We start from the raw sequence: 17,719 nt of genomic DNA on the forward strand, positions 1-17,719 counted from the left end.
TTACTAAAACTTTTCTGAACTCTCGTCATTGGTCTTCGTCGATACCAGACATTTATACAAGTACAAACTATTGAATATTGAAGGGTTTTCAACCCAAAATAACATACACAAGGACGTTAATACCAACAATATGTTTTTGTCACTTTTATTTTCAAGTATTGAATATAAGAATATTTTCAATATTTCTGCTCAAAACACTTTGTACTATATAGAATTGCCAAATAAATAAAAGTAATGGAACATTGAATAATATGTTAACAAATATTTTCGCAGGATGACTGCATTTTTCGGTTTCCTGGAGATATGCAGTCCTAAAGAAGGTGAAGTAGTTGTTGTCAATGGGGCAGCTGGTGCTGTTGGTAGTTTGGTAGGACAAATAGCTAAAATTAAGGTAAGTTGACAGTGGGGCAGCTGGTGCTGTTGGTAGTTTGGTAGGACAAATAGCTAAAATTAAGGTAAGTTGTCAGTGGGGCAGCTGGCGCTGTTGGTAGTTTGGTAGGACAAATAGCTAAAATTAAGGTAAGTTGTCAGTGGGGCAGCTGGGGCTGTTGGTAGTTTGGTAGGATAAATAGCTAAAATTAAGGTAAACTCAATTTACAAGTCATTCAGTCGCATATTTCCCCTATAAATTACAGATAAATTACTAAAAGAGAGCTGAAAGATACCAAACGGATGTTGTATCGATTTGATAAGTTTAGCCCTTTTCAACTGATTTTCATAGTTTGTTCATTTGTTATACTGTTATACAATAGGTTAAGAGAAGGATTGGGCAACCGCTAACATGTTTAACCCCGTAACATTCTGTATATGCCTATCCCACGACAGAGCCTGTTTATCAGTGGTTGTCTATTGCCATCCATCACATTTGTCTTTCGTTCATTGTATTTTACATAAATCAAGCTGCTAATTTTCTCGTTTGACTTGTTTTACATTTGTCATTTTGATGTCTTTTATAGCTGACTATACTGTATGTGATTTGCTCATTGTTGAAGGCCGTACGGTAACCTATATATGATCACATGATTCACATCTATGTCATTTGATGTCTGCCGGAGAGTTGTCTCATTAGCACTTATACCACATGTTCTTATTTTTGTAAGAACATGTTTATCTACATGCTCTGAAAAATCGACTTGTTCTGGTCTGTCTATGACATTGCTGTTAATTTTGAATTATACCTAAAACTGCAGCGGTCTTTGTGAGAATGCTATACTAAATATATAAGGATAATAACAGTATTATAAAAATATATTGGAAACTGCAGCAGACCAACCATCAAGATAACTAATCCAACAGAACAGATGCACAAAGAGAATCAACAACTAGCAAGTATATATAAAAAAAGAAGATGTGGTATGATTGCCAATGAGACAACTATCCACAAAAGACCAAAATGACACAGACGTTAACAACTATAGGTCACCGTACGGTCTTCAACAATGAGCAAAGCCCTACCGCATGGTCAGCTATAAAAGGCCCCGATAAGACAATGTAAAACAATTCAAACGAGAAAACCAACGGCCTTATTTACGTAAAAAAAAATGAACGAAAAACAAATATGTAACACATAAACAAACGGCAACCACTGAATTACAGGCTCCTGACTTGGGACAGGCACATACAAAGACATTTTTAATATAAACTAACTTCATACACACAAAAATGCGGTAGGGTAAAGCCACAGGCATTCGTCTTAGAAAAAATCACAACGATGTTATTGTAAAATATTCTTTCTTGCCATCAATGCCGACAGAAGGTTCGGATGTCAAATTGCCCAATGGCTAAGACCCAATGTTGTCTTTTCTCTAAAATGAAATATCCTTGGCTTGCCAAATGTCTGTTTTATAGATATTTTTTTTTAGCTCACCTGGCCCAAAGGACCAAGTGAGCGTTTCTAATCACTTGGCGTCCGTCGTCCGTCGTCGTTAACTTTTACAAAAATCTTCTCTGAAACTACTGGGCCAATTTTAACCAAACTTGGTCACAATTATCATTGGGGTATCTAGTTAGTAAAATGTGTCTGATGACCAGGCCAACCAACCAAGATGGCCGCCATGGTTAAAAATTGAACATAGGGGTAAAATGTAGATTTTGGCTTATAACTCTGAAACCAAAGCATTTAGAGAAAATCTGACATGGGGGTAAAATTGTTAATCAGGTCAAGATCTATCTGCCCTGAAATTTTCAGATGAATCGGACAACCGGTTGTTGGATTGCTGCCCCTGAATTGGTAATTTTAAGAAAATTTTGCCTTTTTTGGGTTATTATCTTGAATATTATTATAGATAGAGATAAACTGTAAACAGCAATAATGTTCAGCAAAGTAAAATCTACAAATAAGTCAATATGACCAAAATGGTCAGTTGACCCCTTAAGGAGTTATTGCCCTTTATAATATTTTTTTACCAATTTTTCGTAAATTTTGGTATTTTTTTACAAAAATATTCTCCTTTGAAACTACTGGGTCAAATTTAACCAAATGTATTCACAATCATTATTAGGGTATTTTGTTTTAAAAATGCGTGCGGTGACCCAGCCAACCTTTCAAGATGGCCACCATGGCTAAAAATAGAACATAGGGGTAAAATGTAGATGTTGGCTTATAACTCTGAAACCAACGCATTTAGAGCAAATCTGACAGGGGTTAATTTGTTTATCAAGTCAATATCTATCTGCCCTGAAATTTTCAGTTGAATTGGACGACTGGTTGTTGTGTTGCTTCCCTCCAATTGGTAATATTTAAAGAATTTTTCGGTTTTTGGTTATTATCTTGAATACTATTATAGATAGAGATAAAATTTAAACAGCAATAATGTTCAGCAAAGTAAGATCTAATAAAAAGTCAACATGACCACAATATTCAATTTTTAACAATTTTTATTTGGTAAATATTTGTAAATTTTTACCAAATATTTTCCTCTGTATCTTAAGGGCCAAGTCTATATAGATAGAGAAAATTGTAAGTAGCAAGAATGTTCAGTAAAAGTAAGATCTACAAACACATCACCATCACCAAAACACAATTTTGTCATGAATCCATCTGTGTCCTTTGTTTAATATGTACATAGACCAAGGTGAGCGACACAGGCTTTTTAGAGCCTCTTGTTCAATTTTCTGTCAGTTTGCGGGACATCCCCATTGTTAATTTTTTCTTGTTTTGTTTTACAGGGTTGTAAAGTTATAGGATTTGCAGGAGACGAAGAAAAATGCAAATGGATAAAAAGTTTAGGATTTGATTGTGTTTATAACTATAAGAAGGTTAACATTGACGATGCACTGAAGGAAGCCGCACCAGAAGGTGTCGACTGTTACTTTGATAACGTAAGATACGTTTTAGGTTGAAGAAAACTATAAACCTAGATAATAAAAAAAATAAAAATTAAAAAAGATCCGAAACGGAAAACATGAAACAAATAACCTCTTTGTTTGTTGTATATTCGGGAAAATACGTGAATTAATTTTGTATGAATTTTAAAAAACGTGGAAACCTATACTACCGTTAAAGATACCAAACATCCAAACATTCCTACACAAAGTAACTTTTTAGTTAGTATCTAGAAAATACTTTCTAATTTCTTTTAAATGTAGTCATGAGACTTTAAAAAAACATGTTACTTTCGAACCTGGTCAAAGTAATATTTATGTAGAAGATAGAAGATCCCAATATTCACTAGATATTATAGTGATTTATAGATCGAATAACAAAATAAAGTATATGTGTGTACTAGCATATGAACAATAATATCTCATTTATGTGAGCTCATGATCATGTATGAGTTGCAGAGATGAGGTTTTGGTCGTGAAAAGAATACACAATGCATAATTCTTTTTTTTACCTTTTTTTTAAGGTCGGAGGAGAATTTACATTAAGTGTTCTTAAAAATATGAAACTTTTTGGTCGGATGTCAATTTGTGGACAAATATCGCAGTACAACGCTACTGATAAATTAAAAGGTAACATAACCACGAGTATGTAAATCTACGAATACACTCGATATAATATACGTCTAAGGCTAAGCAAACCTGATTTCCATTTAGATTAGATCACTTAACCCAACAGACAACATGCCTACATTTAGCAGTCTTTTTCTTGTCAAGCTTTTGGAAAAAAAATATTGACCTTTTTTATATAGAGTTTGGATACATGGTAAGGGTATCATATTACATACCACACGGCGTGCATGCAAGATTATCTATAATGGCATATATTGTTATTATTAATGTTTTCCATTTACACTAAGCATGCATGTTTGAAATGTCTTGAACGGATTATACACACACATTCCCACAATAATATCTGTACACACAAAGAATGATTATTTAGAAAAAACGTCCGAACTAACTGCTGTAAAAATCTTTACTTAATTCTAAATTATCTCAATATATGGATAGAAGATATGGTATGATTGCTAAGGAGACAACTCTCCATGGCATCAGAAACTAAATCACGTAGAATTTATTAACTATATGTCCCCGTAGGACTTCAACCATGAGTAAAAACCAATACCGCATAGTAAGCTATAAAATACCACGAAAAGACGAATGAAATTCATTCAATGTATCGAAATTCTGACATTTTCCAATATGGCATCAATACAACTTCACATTTTCATTCACTTAAATTCTTAACTGAGAAAAAAGTTTTCGAAAAAATAATTATGTGCAATAAACATATAATACGTACAATCATACAGTATTCGACACTTTCAAGAACTTATATGGAATGTAAAGACAGATTTTGCGACATAGAATACGATGACATTTATGTTTAAATTTTGTATCCATAGCCGAACTGCCATTTCCGATGATATTGTTTAAGCAGCTCCTAGTTCAAGGGTTTATTGTCACGAGATGGTATCCTAGATGGGCAGAAGGAGAGAAACAAATGTCACAATGGATCAGAGAGGTAAATAAGTAGAAGAAAAGTTCGTCCTAAAAGCTTTACCTTCATGAGGTATCCCCAACCTTAACATTTGAAAGCCAGTGACTGTGATGCGCCTTTACGCAGCAACATGAGCCATGTAAGCGGCACCAAACAAAGAATAACATAATCAGTATAGCCAAATTCGTCAAACTTTAAAAAAGACAGTCCATAAAAATAAAAAAAACACCCTAACAGGCTTACAATTTTAAGCCCAAATATATATATATATGGTTTGCTATTTCTAATTTCAAGTAACTTTAAAATGCATGGATGTGCTGAGGTTGTAGTAGTGCACAAAAAGATGAATGCAAATGAAATGCAAACAACATATAGATAATCTGCAAAGTCTACAAAAGATTAATGACCTCGATATGGAAATCGTTCAAGGTTTGACTGCGGTTTTCAGATTAGAGAATATTAATGGACAAAAACAAATCGAGAAAAGTAGGCAAAACAGATTATTTGGAATGTTAGTTTATAAAGAATACATAAACATGTGTAGATAAATATAACAAAAAGAGATTATTTGGGTGATAAAATATTTAATAATAGAGATTAAAAATTGGGTGTTGAAACATAAAAAATAGAGATTTAAGATGGTGTCACAGTAAAATATAAAGAAAAAGAATAATGGACAAACTAAAGAAAGAACAGAGAAAATGATATGAATCGACAAATAAAGAATAAAGAACAGATTTTGTGAATTTGAAACTAACAAACAAGCAAAAACTAATAAACCTTCAATCGATTTTTTACAGAAGCAAATTCTTTTCAAATTGATATGAAATACGAAGATTACTAAAGTTGTCATTATCACCAAGCAAAAAAACAATCACACGAAGAAGATAAGATATATTTAACAGCTTGCATTAGTCCAGTCATGCATACTTCTTGTTAAAACTGATAGCCTGGCACCTTGAAATGAGGCAAACAGATTCGATTTTTCTGTTATGCAAATCACTTGCATTACACTTCAAACGGTATTTTCGAGACCAACATGTGATCGTGTAATACATAACTTTTTATTTGTTTCAGGGAAAAATAACATACAAAGAAACTGTAACAGAGGGATTTGAGAATATGTATACAGCATTCAGAGGACTTTTCAAAGGATCAAATACTGGCAAGGCCATTGTCAAATGCTGAAGTGTAGATGTAAAGACTTAAAAGTTATTGGAACGCATAATGTATTACATTTTAACAGTGTTGAATTCGCCGATTTCTTAAAGATAATTAGAATGTATATTTCTTGTTTCAGTCCTTTAGATTCAATATGTACTGAACCAAATAAAGGACACGTGTCAATGCAATCACATCTTTTTTTTAATTAACATACTATTAAAAATCTCAGCAACCGTTAGTGACATTACATGTTGCTTTGCATATGCATGTTCGATATGTTACAAATCGTTCTGTTTTCTCTGAGTACAAAAAGATATCCGACGTATTTAAATTTGAGTATATGTTTAAAACTATCATTTCGATAACCTTCAGAAGCACAAAGATACCATTTAAATAACGTTTGTTCTGTTTGTGTTCAGTATTCTCGGTCCTCGTATCTTTCTGTTTACATTCACCAAAACCCCGCGGAAATCTCCGTGACATGCGTAGGTACGTTCTAAAAGTCATGTACGTTCGTACAACAAAGTTTACATTAAAAATTATATTATTGTCCCGAATAAACAGCTGTCACGGATGCAAAGAGCTATTGGAGAAACAATTATTTTAATATAAATACAAGTATGGACACAGACGCAAATTGTCAGTGGGGTTAAAGGTCGTTACATATGTATTGAAAGCTAGACTGGAAATGTGTATTAACAAATTGAGTTGATGTGTACATGTCTTCATTCAAATGCATTGACTGATAAAAAAAGGAGGCTTCAACTTCCACCCCTCTCTGTGAATTAGTTGTTTGAGTGTTTGTTAATAAATAGCTGCACTGTAAGCGCATGATATGTCTTGATTCCTTTTAAGCTTGCTTAAAGGTTGAACTATTTTATTTTGTACAATTATTAGTCTATTTGTTTTCTCATTTCATTTGTTTTATATTTGTCATTTTAAGGTCTTTTATAGCTGACTGTGCTGTATGAGCTTTTGTCATTGTTGAAGGCTATTTGGGGACCTGTAGTTGTTAATCTTGTTTTAAATTTTGGAATGCAGCTGAAGTCAACAAACAGACATAGACAATTCACCCAAGTTTTATAAAATGATGTGGAAGTGTTTATGTGAATAATTGAGATGGGAAATGAGGAAAGTGTCAAAGTGACAACAACCCAACCATAGAGTAGACAACAGCTGAAGGCCTCCAATGGGTTTTCAATGTAGCCAGAAACTCCTGCAATTATAGGTGTCCAAAAACTATAAAATCCCTTCTTTTTTTTAGCATATATAAAAATTCATAACACAGAAATGTATAATCTGAAATTTATTACAATCAAAAGGGACCTTAGGTCAATAGTGTAAACAATTCACCAAAGTTTAATTAAAGGTGATGGATGCATTTTTGTGTTATTGTTCAAAATTGGAAAATTCTCTCTTTTTTAAGGATAAAATCTCTCTTCATAACATGGAAATGAAAATTCTAAAATTTATAAAATCGATGTGGAGCTAATGTCAATAGATATAAACATTTCAACAAAGTTTCTTGAGAGTAGGGGGAAGTGTTTTCTAGTTATTGTCTGAAGTGTGGATGATGGACTGATAGACAACAGTATACTATAATATGTTGTGTGTGAGACATTGGTATACTAAAATGGTTTTGAATGAATAATGATTAGAAACTGTTTAATGCAGTTATTGAGGGAACGACAGTGAAGAAATTGCTGAGATCAATGCGTTTGAATCCTAAGAATTCAATTTTTGTTGAAATGAAACAAAGTTCAATTTTTGACCCTTTGGATTTTAATGTAGACCAATTTGAAAACGGGACAATCCTGTGCAATTGAATATTTCTGGCTATTGGCAATACTGTGCAATTGAAAATTTCTTGCTATTACGCAATATTGTGCAATTAGATATTTCTTGCTATTGTGCAATACTGTGCAATTAAATATCTTGCTATTGCACAATACTGTGCAATTGGAGATTTCTTGCTAGTGTGCAATACTGTGCAATTGAACATTTCTTGCTATTGAACAATACTGCGCATTGCAGAATACTGCGCAATTGAAAATTTCTTGCTATTGCACAATACTTAGTATAATAATTTTTGACCCCGATTTGGACCAACTTGAAAACTGGGCCCATAATCAAAAATCTAAGTACATGTTCAGACTCACCATATCAAAGAACCCCAAGAATTCAATTTTTATTAAAATCAAGCTTATTTTAATTTTGGACCCTTTGGACTTTAATGTAGACCAATTAGAAAACAGGACCTAAAATTAAGAATTTGGACATGGTTAGATTTGGCACATCAAAGAAGCACAATACCGTAATTCATTTTTTTGATGAAATCAAACAAAGTTTAATTTTGGCCCCTTATTCCTTGGGACCAAAACTCCAAAATTAATCCAAACCTTCCTTTTGTGGTCATAAACCTTTATAGATTTCTATTAACTTATACTAAAGTTATTGTTCAAAAACCAAGAAAAATGCTTATTTGGGGCCTGTTTTTGACCCCTAAATCCTACACTGTTGGAACTAAAATTACCAAAATCTATCCCAACCCTCCTTATGTGGCCATAGACCTTATGTTAAAATATCGTAGATTTCTGTTTACTAATACTTAAGTTATCTTGTTTCTAAATTTCATATATTTCTATTTTACTTTTACTGAAGTTAGAGTGCGAAAACCGAATGTCTTTGGATGAAGACGATGATGCCAACGTGATACCAATGTACAACCAAAAAGTTTTCAATTTTTGCGGTTGTATAAAAATGATCTCAAATCAAATTTTTAATGGAGTTTGCAACAGTAATTATTCAACTACTCATTTCAATACATCATAAAGTATTAAAGTGTAAATGTCATACAGTCATGGTGATGATGCCTCCGCTAGCATATAACATTATAAAGGTACATAAATCAAGAACTGTAAAAGTGAAGCTGCTAAAAATTGAACTTAAACCGAGTTTAGAGGTACCGGTAATACATGTAAGCATTGTATACACATTTCACTAAATTTAGTTGAGACAAACTTGTATAAATATAAATCTTTGTAAGATCTAGTTCAAATAATAATAGTTTTTCACTTGCTTTCCATCACGATATAATTAACGAGACGTTTTTTCAAACACGACCAAATCACCCACCATGACAGCATTTTGTCCAATCACAGAAAGGATTTTCGAGCATGCGTATTCTGTTGCCATAGTTAAGCGTCCTTAAGTTCAAAGAGCACAAACCGAAACTATATCGACTTCGTCGGAAAAAGCTATTCAAGTTACACAGACTGACTGTTCAATGGCTAACAGTAATGAAAATCCATATGTTGAATGTCATAACGAGAATATTCTTGCACGTTCATAAAACAAACGGAAAACGTTTATATAATTACCTTTTGACCTGCACATATGGCAGAGACGGCTTTAGGGGAGGACTCAGGGGGCCAGGTCCAAGTATGGATTTCATAAATTGTATATTTTAATTGCATAGCTTTTTACAATTATCATTCCAAACGTTGGTTTGCCAGGACCCCTTTTTCAAAATCCCGGATCAACACTTGCAGTGTGTATAGACACGTCAAACCTTATCTTTGTTGACGACCATTATATTTCTTTCTAATTTTGTTGTATCATTGGGTTCCTGTTTCATGTCCTATGTACAACTATCTCTGTCATTCGTTGTTGAAGCGATGAGTGAAGCAGAGGAAGATAATTATATCATGGTTTTCAATGCTTTGTCCATCACTGTCCCTTGTGATAAAAAAAAAAAAGTGCACCGAACGCGACAAAGTCACATATGGCATGTATCGATTTTTTTTTTTTTTTATCAAATCAGTTATATATTTTTTTTCATTCTCTTTCTTTGGTTAGCTGGAGTAATTGAATATACATAGTATAACTGAAATTAAGTTAGATCATCTTATCCGAAAAATGAATATATAATAAAAAAAAAAAAAAAAAAAACTTTATTAATTTTTACCTTCAATATCAATTGACAGCATGCTACTGAAATTATCAGATTATTTCTATACACGGTAAAAAGTTTAAAACTGAAAGATATCTATTTTGTAGTTGATAAAAATTGATAACCGAAAGTCGGCCAAAATATCCACTAAATCATTCCTTAACAAACCCATTTATTTAGATAGATAACGACTATTAATAGTTGTAAAACTAAAACTTTGACCGTCATAATGATAAAGCAATTTTATGTTCTCCTTTCTGGCAAAATTAGGTCGAATTTATCTGACATGCATTCATTCATATACTAGAGAATTAAGAAGATCTATCGAAAATGAAAATGCTCAGAGTATAAAGTTTTAGTGACATAATGAAAAACATATCTGTTGAGCATTTATGTTTATAGATAACATCTATGTTTGTTAAGTGGAAATCAATTTACATATTGGGGAATATGTCCACAGACAACATCCAAAGAGAGTTAAAATGACACAAGGGAAGGAGACATCAAGACAACACAAGGATCGAGACTTGTAAAATGTCTACCGATTAATCACCAATGCAGCTCAATAAGCCCCTTTCCCCCCTCCCCTCTAAAACATCCTTCTCTTGTGATGTTGTTCTTTCATTTAAATTGTTTTTATTGTTTATATATCTCAAGTGCTATCATCGGCATTTTGGTTTGAAATAAAGTCTTTCTTCATCGGTTTGTATCGATTTTGCTAGAATTTTGGTACAGATTATATACATAATAGCCAATTGTATATACTGCACCAGGTTAAGGCATTTCGGCATGTCTCTTAAATGGTGCCCGAGGCGAACTATTTGAAAACAAATACTAATAGTAACTTTGAAGAGTTGATACCTTCGAAAAGGACCGGCAAAAGTACCAGAGCTATGCACTCCTAGTATATTTCAATAAATACTGTCTACTAGGCTGATGCTATTATCTGGGACGAACAGTCCATCAAAATGCAAAATATGTATGTTAAAAACCATGATTGAAAGGTGTGTTCTCATTTCGCCTTAGCTGTAAATTCCATGTAGCAGACAAAAACTTTACATGCTTACGGTATACCAAAACCAGACCGTGCCAAGAATACAACATAAAGGAACATTTTACAAGACCACCTGCCCTTACATCGCTGGGAAGACTACTGGTTACATGCTTTGAAAAACGCACCACAGACAGATGCCTGCACCAAATTGACTGACATACATTGTAGATAGAGATGAAACCACCACCAAAAAGACAAACAATCATAACAGGGTTTGCATAATAAGATGAGAAAGAGGTTTTTTTTTTGCTTGGGTTATTTGGTGTATAAATACTGAATATTTGCCAAAATCTGTATAAAGTTGTAGTGCTGTGCTCTACGACCTCTGACATTCGTAGATGCTCTAACTTGAACGGAGTCAAAATATTTATTAAACCGTAAGGTGCGTAAATTGGACTGTGATACTGTGAATTTATGAATTTAACTAAAGATTGTAAGACCTTAAAAATATTGGCCAAGGTTACATCAAACAAGTGGAAACCTTTCCTACTCCTTTCAATAAAGCAAAATCCTTTTTTTCATGCCAGGACTGAGGTATATTTGCCTAGTGATATACACAGAGACGACTGACCGTAAGCTAGAGCTTAATGACACATTTTGATAGTTAAATATTCTGTTTTTAAATTATGTAATAACATATTTAACTGAGATCTAAATTCCCGTTGGTGATTTTTAAATTCCATTTTAAAATTTAAAATTTGAAGGTGTTTTAATAGCTCTTTTCTATTTGGCTTCAGAGTAACTGATAAAGATTTTTCCATAAATATACATTACGTGCCACTGTACCGCAGTTTTGTTTTTAAATTGATCTTTTATAGTTCTGCATTGTTTCTACAATTATTTTACTAGTATTCCTAGGTCCGGTAGTAAGACTGTAACGTGGTCTATACATAGAAATACTTTTTTTTTGTAGCATGACAGTAAAACTATCTACACGTATACTTTTTTTTCGTAGCATGACAGTAAAACTATCTACACGTATACTTTTTTTGTAGCATGACAGTAAAACTATCTACACGTATACTTTTTTTTTGTAGCATGACAGTAAAACTATCTACACGGAATACAATTTTATTTTGAATCTTTTACCACATTACAAGATTAAATATATGTGTTGCGTGTTTGTCATGAGGAATTAGTGTCCTTTGTCAATGGATATAGTTAAGACTTTAGACACAAGATATAATATCACTCATGGGAATTACAGAATATTCACCATACCATACTTGTACAGCACTATTACAGAACTTTCACAGAACTTTCACATCATCATGCTTGTATAAGAAAACACTTAAGTACCAAAAACAGATCGTTCACGTTCCAATCGTGTACAGCAAACACTGAAGTAACAAAACAGAGCATTGACGTTACCATTCGTGTACATAACACATTGAAGTAATAAAACAGAACATTTACGTGCGTTACCATGCTTGTACAGCAAACATTGAAGTAATATTTCTTCGCGGAGAGGGTTGATTCAGCGAAACTTCCGGCTTCGGTGCAGTCTGCTGTTGATTGTATTTGTCATTTTGGAAACGAGATGGTAAGTTCAGAAAACTATGATTGGATATATCATTATATTTGAATAAATTTGAACGAGAAACGACAAAACTATTCCTGTCACGTGACTGGACTTGGCACCGGATAGACCACACTTCCTTTTTCTTCTCGGGAATGATGTCTCGCGAGTTTTGGACTGATGTGAATTTGAATGGGTTATTTATGTTTCTTTCGATCGACTTAGGGCGATTATTTGATGATCTCTCTTGAGAATTTATTTCATAGTTCCTCATCGGGGTCATTAACTGCGGATCAATGATAACTAATGGGGTGTGTTCCTCTTCAATGTCTTCACACGCATTTATTTCGTGACGCTGATATGAAGGTTTCTGGGAAATCTTGCGAGCACTGTTTGAATGGTTTCCTTCATGCACTTTTTCTGTTCCTTTATTCTGATCGGCATTTTTAGAATATTTAAAAGAGACTCGCTTTATATTTGATGATTGTTTTGTACTGTTAACCGTTTGGGTCGCCATTTCATGAGAGATTGTTCCATTTGAAGAAACTTCAAATTTGTTTTTGATTTGATTGTCCAGTGCAACATTTGGCAATGATGTGTCAGTCAGTGTTATACACATTGTACCTGCTCGCAGATGCTTGTTCACTTCTTTTCTCCAATTGTCCACATATCTTCTTTTAAATGGAGTTAAATTCGTATCCATGATTTCAGGTCTATATATCCATAAGTAAAATTACACTTAATCCAAAGTTAGGCTTCACACAGTAGATTTCCGGTATAGCACAAAAACTAGCACGAGACTAATTTAGCATACTCTAAAATTGTACAATAATTGTTGAATCTAGTATATTCCAAATTTGTTTTTATTCTGCTCGCACTAAATATAGGTGTAACTTGATTTGAACTGAGTTTTCAAATAATGTTTATCCTGAATTACAAAGTTTTATATGGTAACATCCCTTCGTCCAAACAATGATATACAACCACAGGCAGTAGTTTCCTCGGCATTGGTGTAATTATACCAAATTACCACATTATCACATATATTACCTACCAGAAGCAACACACGTTTTTGTTTACCGTTATTTAATTAGTGCCAATAAATTCTTCAAAATATGTCAACAAATTGTATTAACGACGGGGCGATTTAATTGTATTTGATTTAATCTGATAATCTGAAATAAGAATTAGCATACTTTATTTATTCATTAATAAACAGTCGTTGCTATACTGTAATAAATAAGTTAAAGATATTCAAATAGAATTGTGAAGTTAAATTTTAATTTACATGATAAATAGTGTGGGATAATCAACTTCTTGTGGATTAAAAACTTTGATCTTAATCCAACAATTTAAACTGATAAGTATTTTACTATTACTATAGCTTATTACAAGGTTAATTAGTATAGCCATTCAGATTGTTGTGTCCCGTTTAAAAGATAGCTTATTTTAAAATATTTTCACACAGTTTTACAATGGGTAAATGATAATATTATGTGATCGGGTGTTTAATATTTGAAAGGCTGGGCTTCTGGATCAGTGCATCCTTTCGACAGGACGGGTGCCAGACTTTATTGAAGTATTATAAGTATTATTCCATAAGGCGATGCCAAAATTTCAATGTCTATACATGCAGATGTTTCATTTCTTTTTGAATATTTGGTTAAGACTTGAAAAAAAGCAAGAAGTTCAATGATAGCACCCGTTAGTTTATTTTTTTTAAATGAATTGTAATTGAAAGGCTAGAATCTCTAATTATTCCGTAATGTATGGAAGCTGGATGCGGCCATTTCACCGGCCTTTTCGTATTTTCTCCTTTTACTTTGCAAACGCGAAATCTGGGAAATCGGGCAATCAAGAAATCGAGAAAGCGAAATAGAGAAATTGAGACTTTCAGAAATTGGGAAATCGAGAAAGCGAAAACGCGAAATAGCGAAATTAAGAAAGTGTTGTCGCGTTTTTGCCCTCTTGATTTCTCGACGATTTCTCGATTTCCCGATTTCCCTATTCAGTCTCGATTTCCCGATTTCCCGATTTCTCGATTCCGCGTGCCGAAGGCGAAATGGACGCATTCAGCCACCACAGTAAGTGGATGCCAACAAACCAACGTTTATACACGTGTTTCAATTTAGTTTGAATGTTTGTTCAAAACTTGAACGAAGCTGGAAAATCGTCGATATCTGTTCGTGCGCCCGTCCGTTTTATATTCGAAATGAATTGATGGTCATTGAAATGTTAACAGAATTTTAGCTACACATATCAGTATGCATTAGATGTGAACCTTCGATGATAAATATAACATGCAATGACCTAGTATCAAAAGTATCGCTTAATGTATCAATTTTTAATATAGTATCAATTTTAAATAAAGCTATCAATGTTCGTGTATCAGTCCCGAAGGTCATATTTCAACGAAGGGATTGATTTCCAGTTTGTGAATTGTTTGTACATGTATGTCATGGCAATAGATTGACACGGCATCATTTTGCGAATTTCACCAATCTTTGCTGAAATATATATTTATCGTTAGAGACGAACAATATTGTATAATGCTAGTTTTTAATTATTCTTGAATATTTATTTTCAACTATTTTTAAGAGACCACAGCATCATGAATACTAAATTATACTGTACACTGTAAGCCATGTTGCATAAGCAGCGAAGAGACATCTGAATTATTAATGATTGATATGAATACAATAAAATTATTAATTTACCATGACCGATATACGCTTCCGTAATTATCACATTACATGAGGCATGTGTCAATGAATTAGCGGTTTTTAAAATATTATGTAAACTTTTAAAGTATTATAGTATAATAAGTATTATGTAAACTATTTAAAGTCTTATGTAAACTATTGGTGATGAATCTGAGGAAGGGCAAAAATCGGCTTTTTACAAACAACAAATATGAAAAAATCGTGTGCTATCAAACTAAGTAAGTCGCAAGAATGGGAAAGTCTATGTATAATACATTTTTTCAAATGGCAATGTATACATTTCAATGAATTTCAGTTGATATATGTGACATTAAAAAAGAAATTAGTTGTATCAATTCTTTCTGGATAATTTATACAATGAGTTGACTTTATTTAAGACATCGGTAAGCTATAATTTCCGATTTTGAGCATTCCTATATAGACGTTTAAACCAGTTGCTAAAATTCGCAAAGCATTAAGCAATAATAACATTAGATGTATGTTTCATTATAATACGTTATTCTGATTGACTAACTGCACATCACGTGTTATTCCGTAATCAATTGCATCACACAATAAAATATATCATTCATGATGACACGAGGTCCCAACATAAAGTGCACAGGTGAATTAAATAAAAACTTGATAAAAATCGTGCTTTTATGATCCTAGCTAATAAATGTAATTATAAGTATTGAATGCTTCTTTTTGTAACTTTATAGGGTTGTAAAAGCGTTGACCGTGCGCCCATTTTTAGAATGAGCGCTTCAGCGCTTCATACAAAATGTACTTCGGTCAACGCTTTTACACCCCAATAAATTTACAAAAAGAAGCATTCAATTCTTAAATGAAAACAGTAGGACTATGTTATATATTACATGTTGTATGTTGTGTTTTAAATAATTTAGTTTTTATTTAATTTTTATTAAAAAATGGAAGGAAAATTCATGTCTTTATTGAAAAAAGAAAACAAAATTAAGTAGTTTTTAGCCTGATATCTCCTTTCTATCATCTTTTAAATATGAACACAGTAGTTTCAAAGATGACCTAGTGAGGCAGAAAACATATCAATTGAGATTTGTTTTAAAGTGACTAGGACTCGGCAAATGACGTGTATTTTTTTTTTTTTTTGTATTTTGTACGTGCAATCTTTTATATACGTGCAAACTCCATCTCACCCAAATTTAGGTGACAAAACCATCAGCTATCACAAAGATTATGTTTCGAATTTGTGCATTCGATTAGGCTATAGAATTAGCGTGTGCGCTGCCGACCGAAATATTATGATCTTCGACGAAGATTTTCACACCACAATATATATATTAGTCAATAAAGTTTACTTAGCCCATGTAATGCTTTCATCTGTATAACAACTTTCGTATTAAATTAAGACTTATACCTGTTAAACAATGGTTTTAGTTTTTTTCTACAGATGCAATGTGAAACTAATCGGCAATTTAAAATTCATTAATACAGCTATTGGAAAGACAAGGACTACACACTAAACAAGTAATCCGAGTCCAACCCACAGTCTTAATATGGGTGAACAAGAGTTATAATGTACATTTGAAAATCTCTGTAAATTTCTATTACACTACTTATTACAGAACGATTGCTCAACCGTACTCGTAAAGTCTTTTTGCTACGATTAAACATTGGAGTTATCTTCCTTTGTCCCAAAAAAATAGTTGGACCAACTACGATAGGCACTGTTACAATTATAGAGCATGTTTGAAAACAGATAGAACACATTCACGTACAGAATAAAACATGCAGTTTTTTTTTAATTTATGATCCGCAATTTATTCGCCGCAATGTGCAATTATTTAACATCAGTCCAGTATATTAAAAAAAGGAAATAAACCCCGGCAAAGAAGGATGGTTTCACATAGATATCATAGGTCGGGTCCGAATAAGGGCAAATGAAACGTCAATTGGTAACGGAACGCGCATATTATGTGTAACCACACAAAAGAAACTGACCGACACCACTTGGAAGTTGTGTTAAGCACCAACAATCTTCAATCAACCAAACATACATACACACACATAAATCAAAACCCGTTAAGTTATAGACCAAGCAAGTCGGTATATTGGATTAAATCTGCACGGCTTGTGTGACCCTGATTCACCCGAACGACGTAGGAGTTCGGGTTAAAGGGTCGCACGAGCGTGCAGATTAAATCCAATATACCGATTTGATTGGCCAATAACTGTTTTAACACACATGACGCCATCAATTTACGTGAACGTTTTAGCAATATGCAAACGATGTTCCGCAATCCACGGCTCCTGAATAAAGTTTTTTGAAGAGAAAAGAAAGGGGAAATGAGCCTTTATGTAGTAAGAGGTTGGTAAGTTTTAAATTATCTATTTTTTTTTTTATATTTAAGCTTCTCCCTCAATTTTTACATTATTTGCGATATAATTGCAAATTTTTTCTATC

At 33.0% G+C, this 17,719-nt stretch overlaps 2 protein-coding genes across 4 annotated transcripts in view; one reads left to right on the forward strand and one right to left on the reverse strand.

The window, feature by feature from the left end:
* LOC139490835 (prostaglandin reductase 1-like) overlaps nt 1-6,234 on the forward strand; it is a 38,804-nt gene extending 32,570 nt beyond the window's left edge. The window contains exons 5-9 of one of the 3 annotated variants that reach the window (XM_071277918.1): nt 274-391; nt 3,169-3,321; nt 3,849-3,954; nt 4,788-4,906; nt 5,960-6,234. In XM_071277918.1, the coding sequence (XP_071134019.1) occupies nt 274-391; nt 3,169-3,321; nt 3,849-3,954; nt 4,788-4,906; nt 5,960-6,070 (607 nt within the window). In that variant the 3' untranslated portion in view covers nt 6,071-6,234. The remainder of the gene's footprint in view (nt 1-273; nt 392-3,168; nt 3,322-3,848; nt 3,955-4,787; nt 4,907-5,959) is intronic. The other 2 variants (XM_071277909.1, XM_071277900.1) reach the window with 2 other exon arrangements.
* A 5,885-nt stretch (nt 6,235-12,119) lies between these two features.
* Nucleotides 12,120-13,304, reverse strand: LOC139490849 (uncharacterized; the record flags this gene model as incomplete). The annotated part of the gene is made up of 1 exon (XM_071277930.1): nt 12,120-13,304. A coding segment is annotated over one exon (831 nt), but the record flags the coding sequence as incomplete, so codon positions are not given.
* Nucleotides 13,305-17,719: the final 4,415 nt, after the last annotated feature.

This window comes from Mytilus edulis, chromosome 1 (genome assembly GCF_963676685.1).
Source record: "Mytilus edulis chromosome 1, xbMytEdul2.2, whole genome shotgun sequence".
NCBI lineage: Eukaryota > Metazoa > Mollusca > Bivalvia > Mytilida > Mytilidae > Mytilus > Mytilus edulis.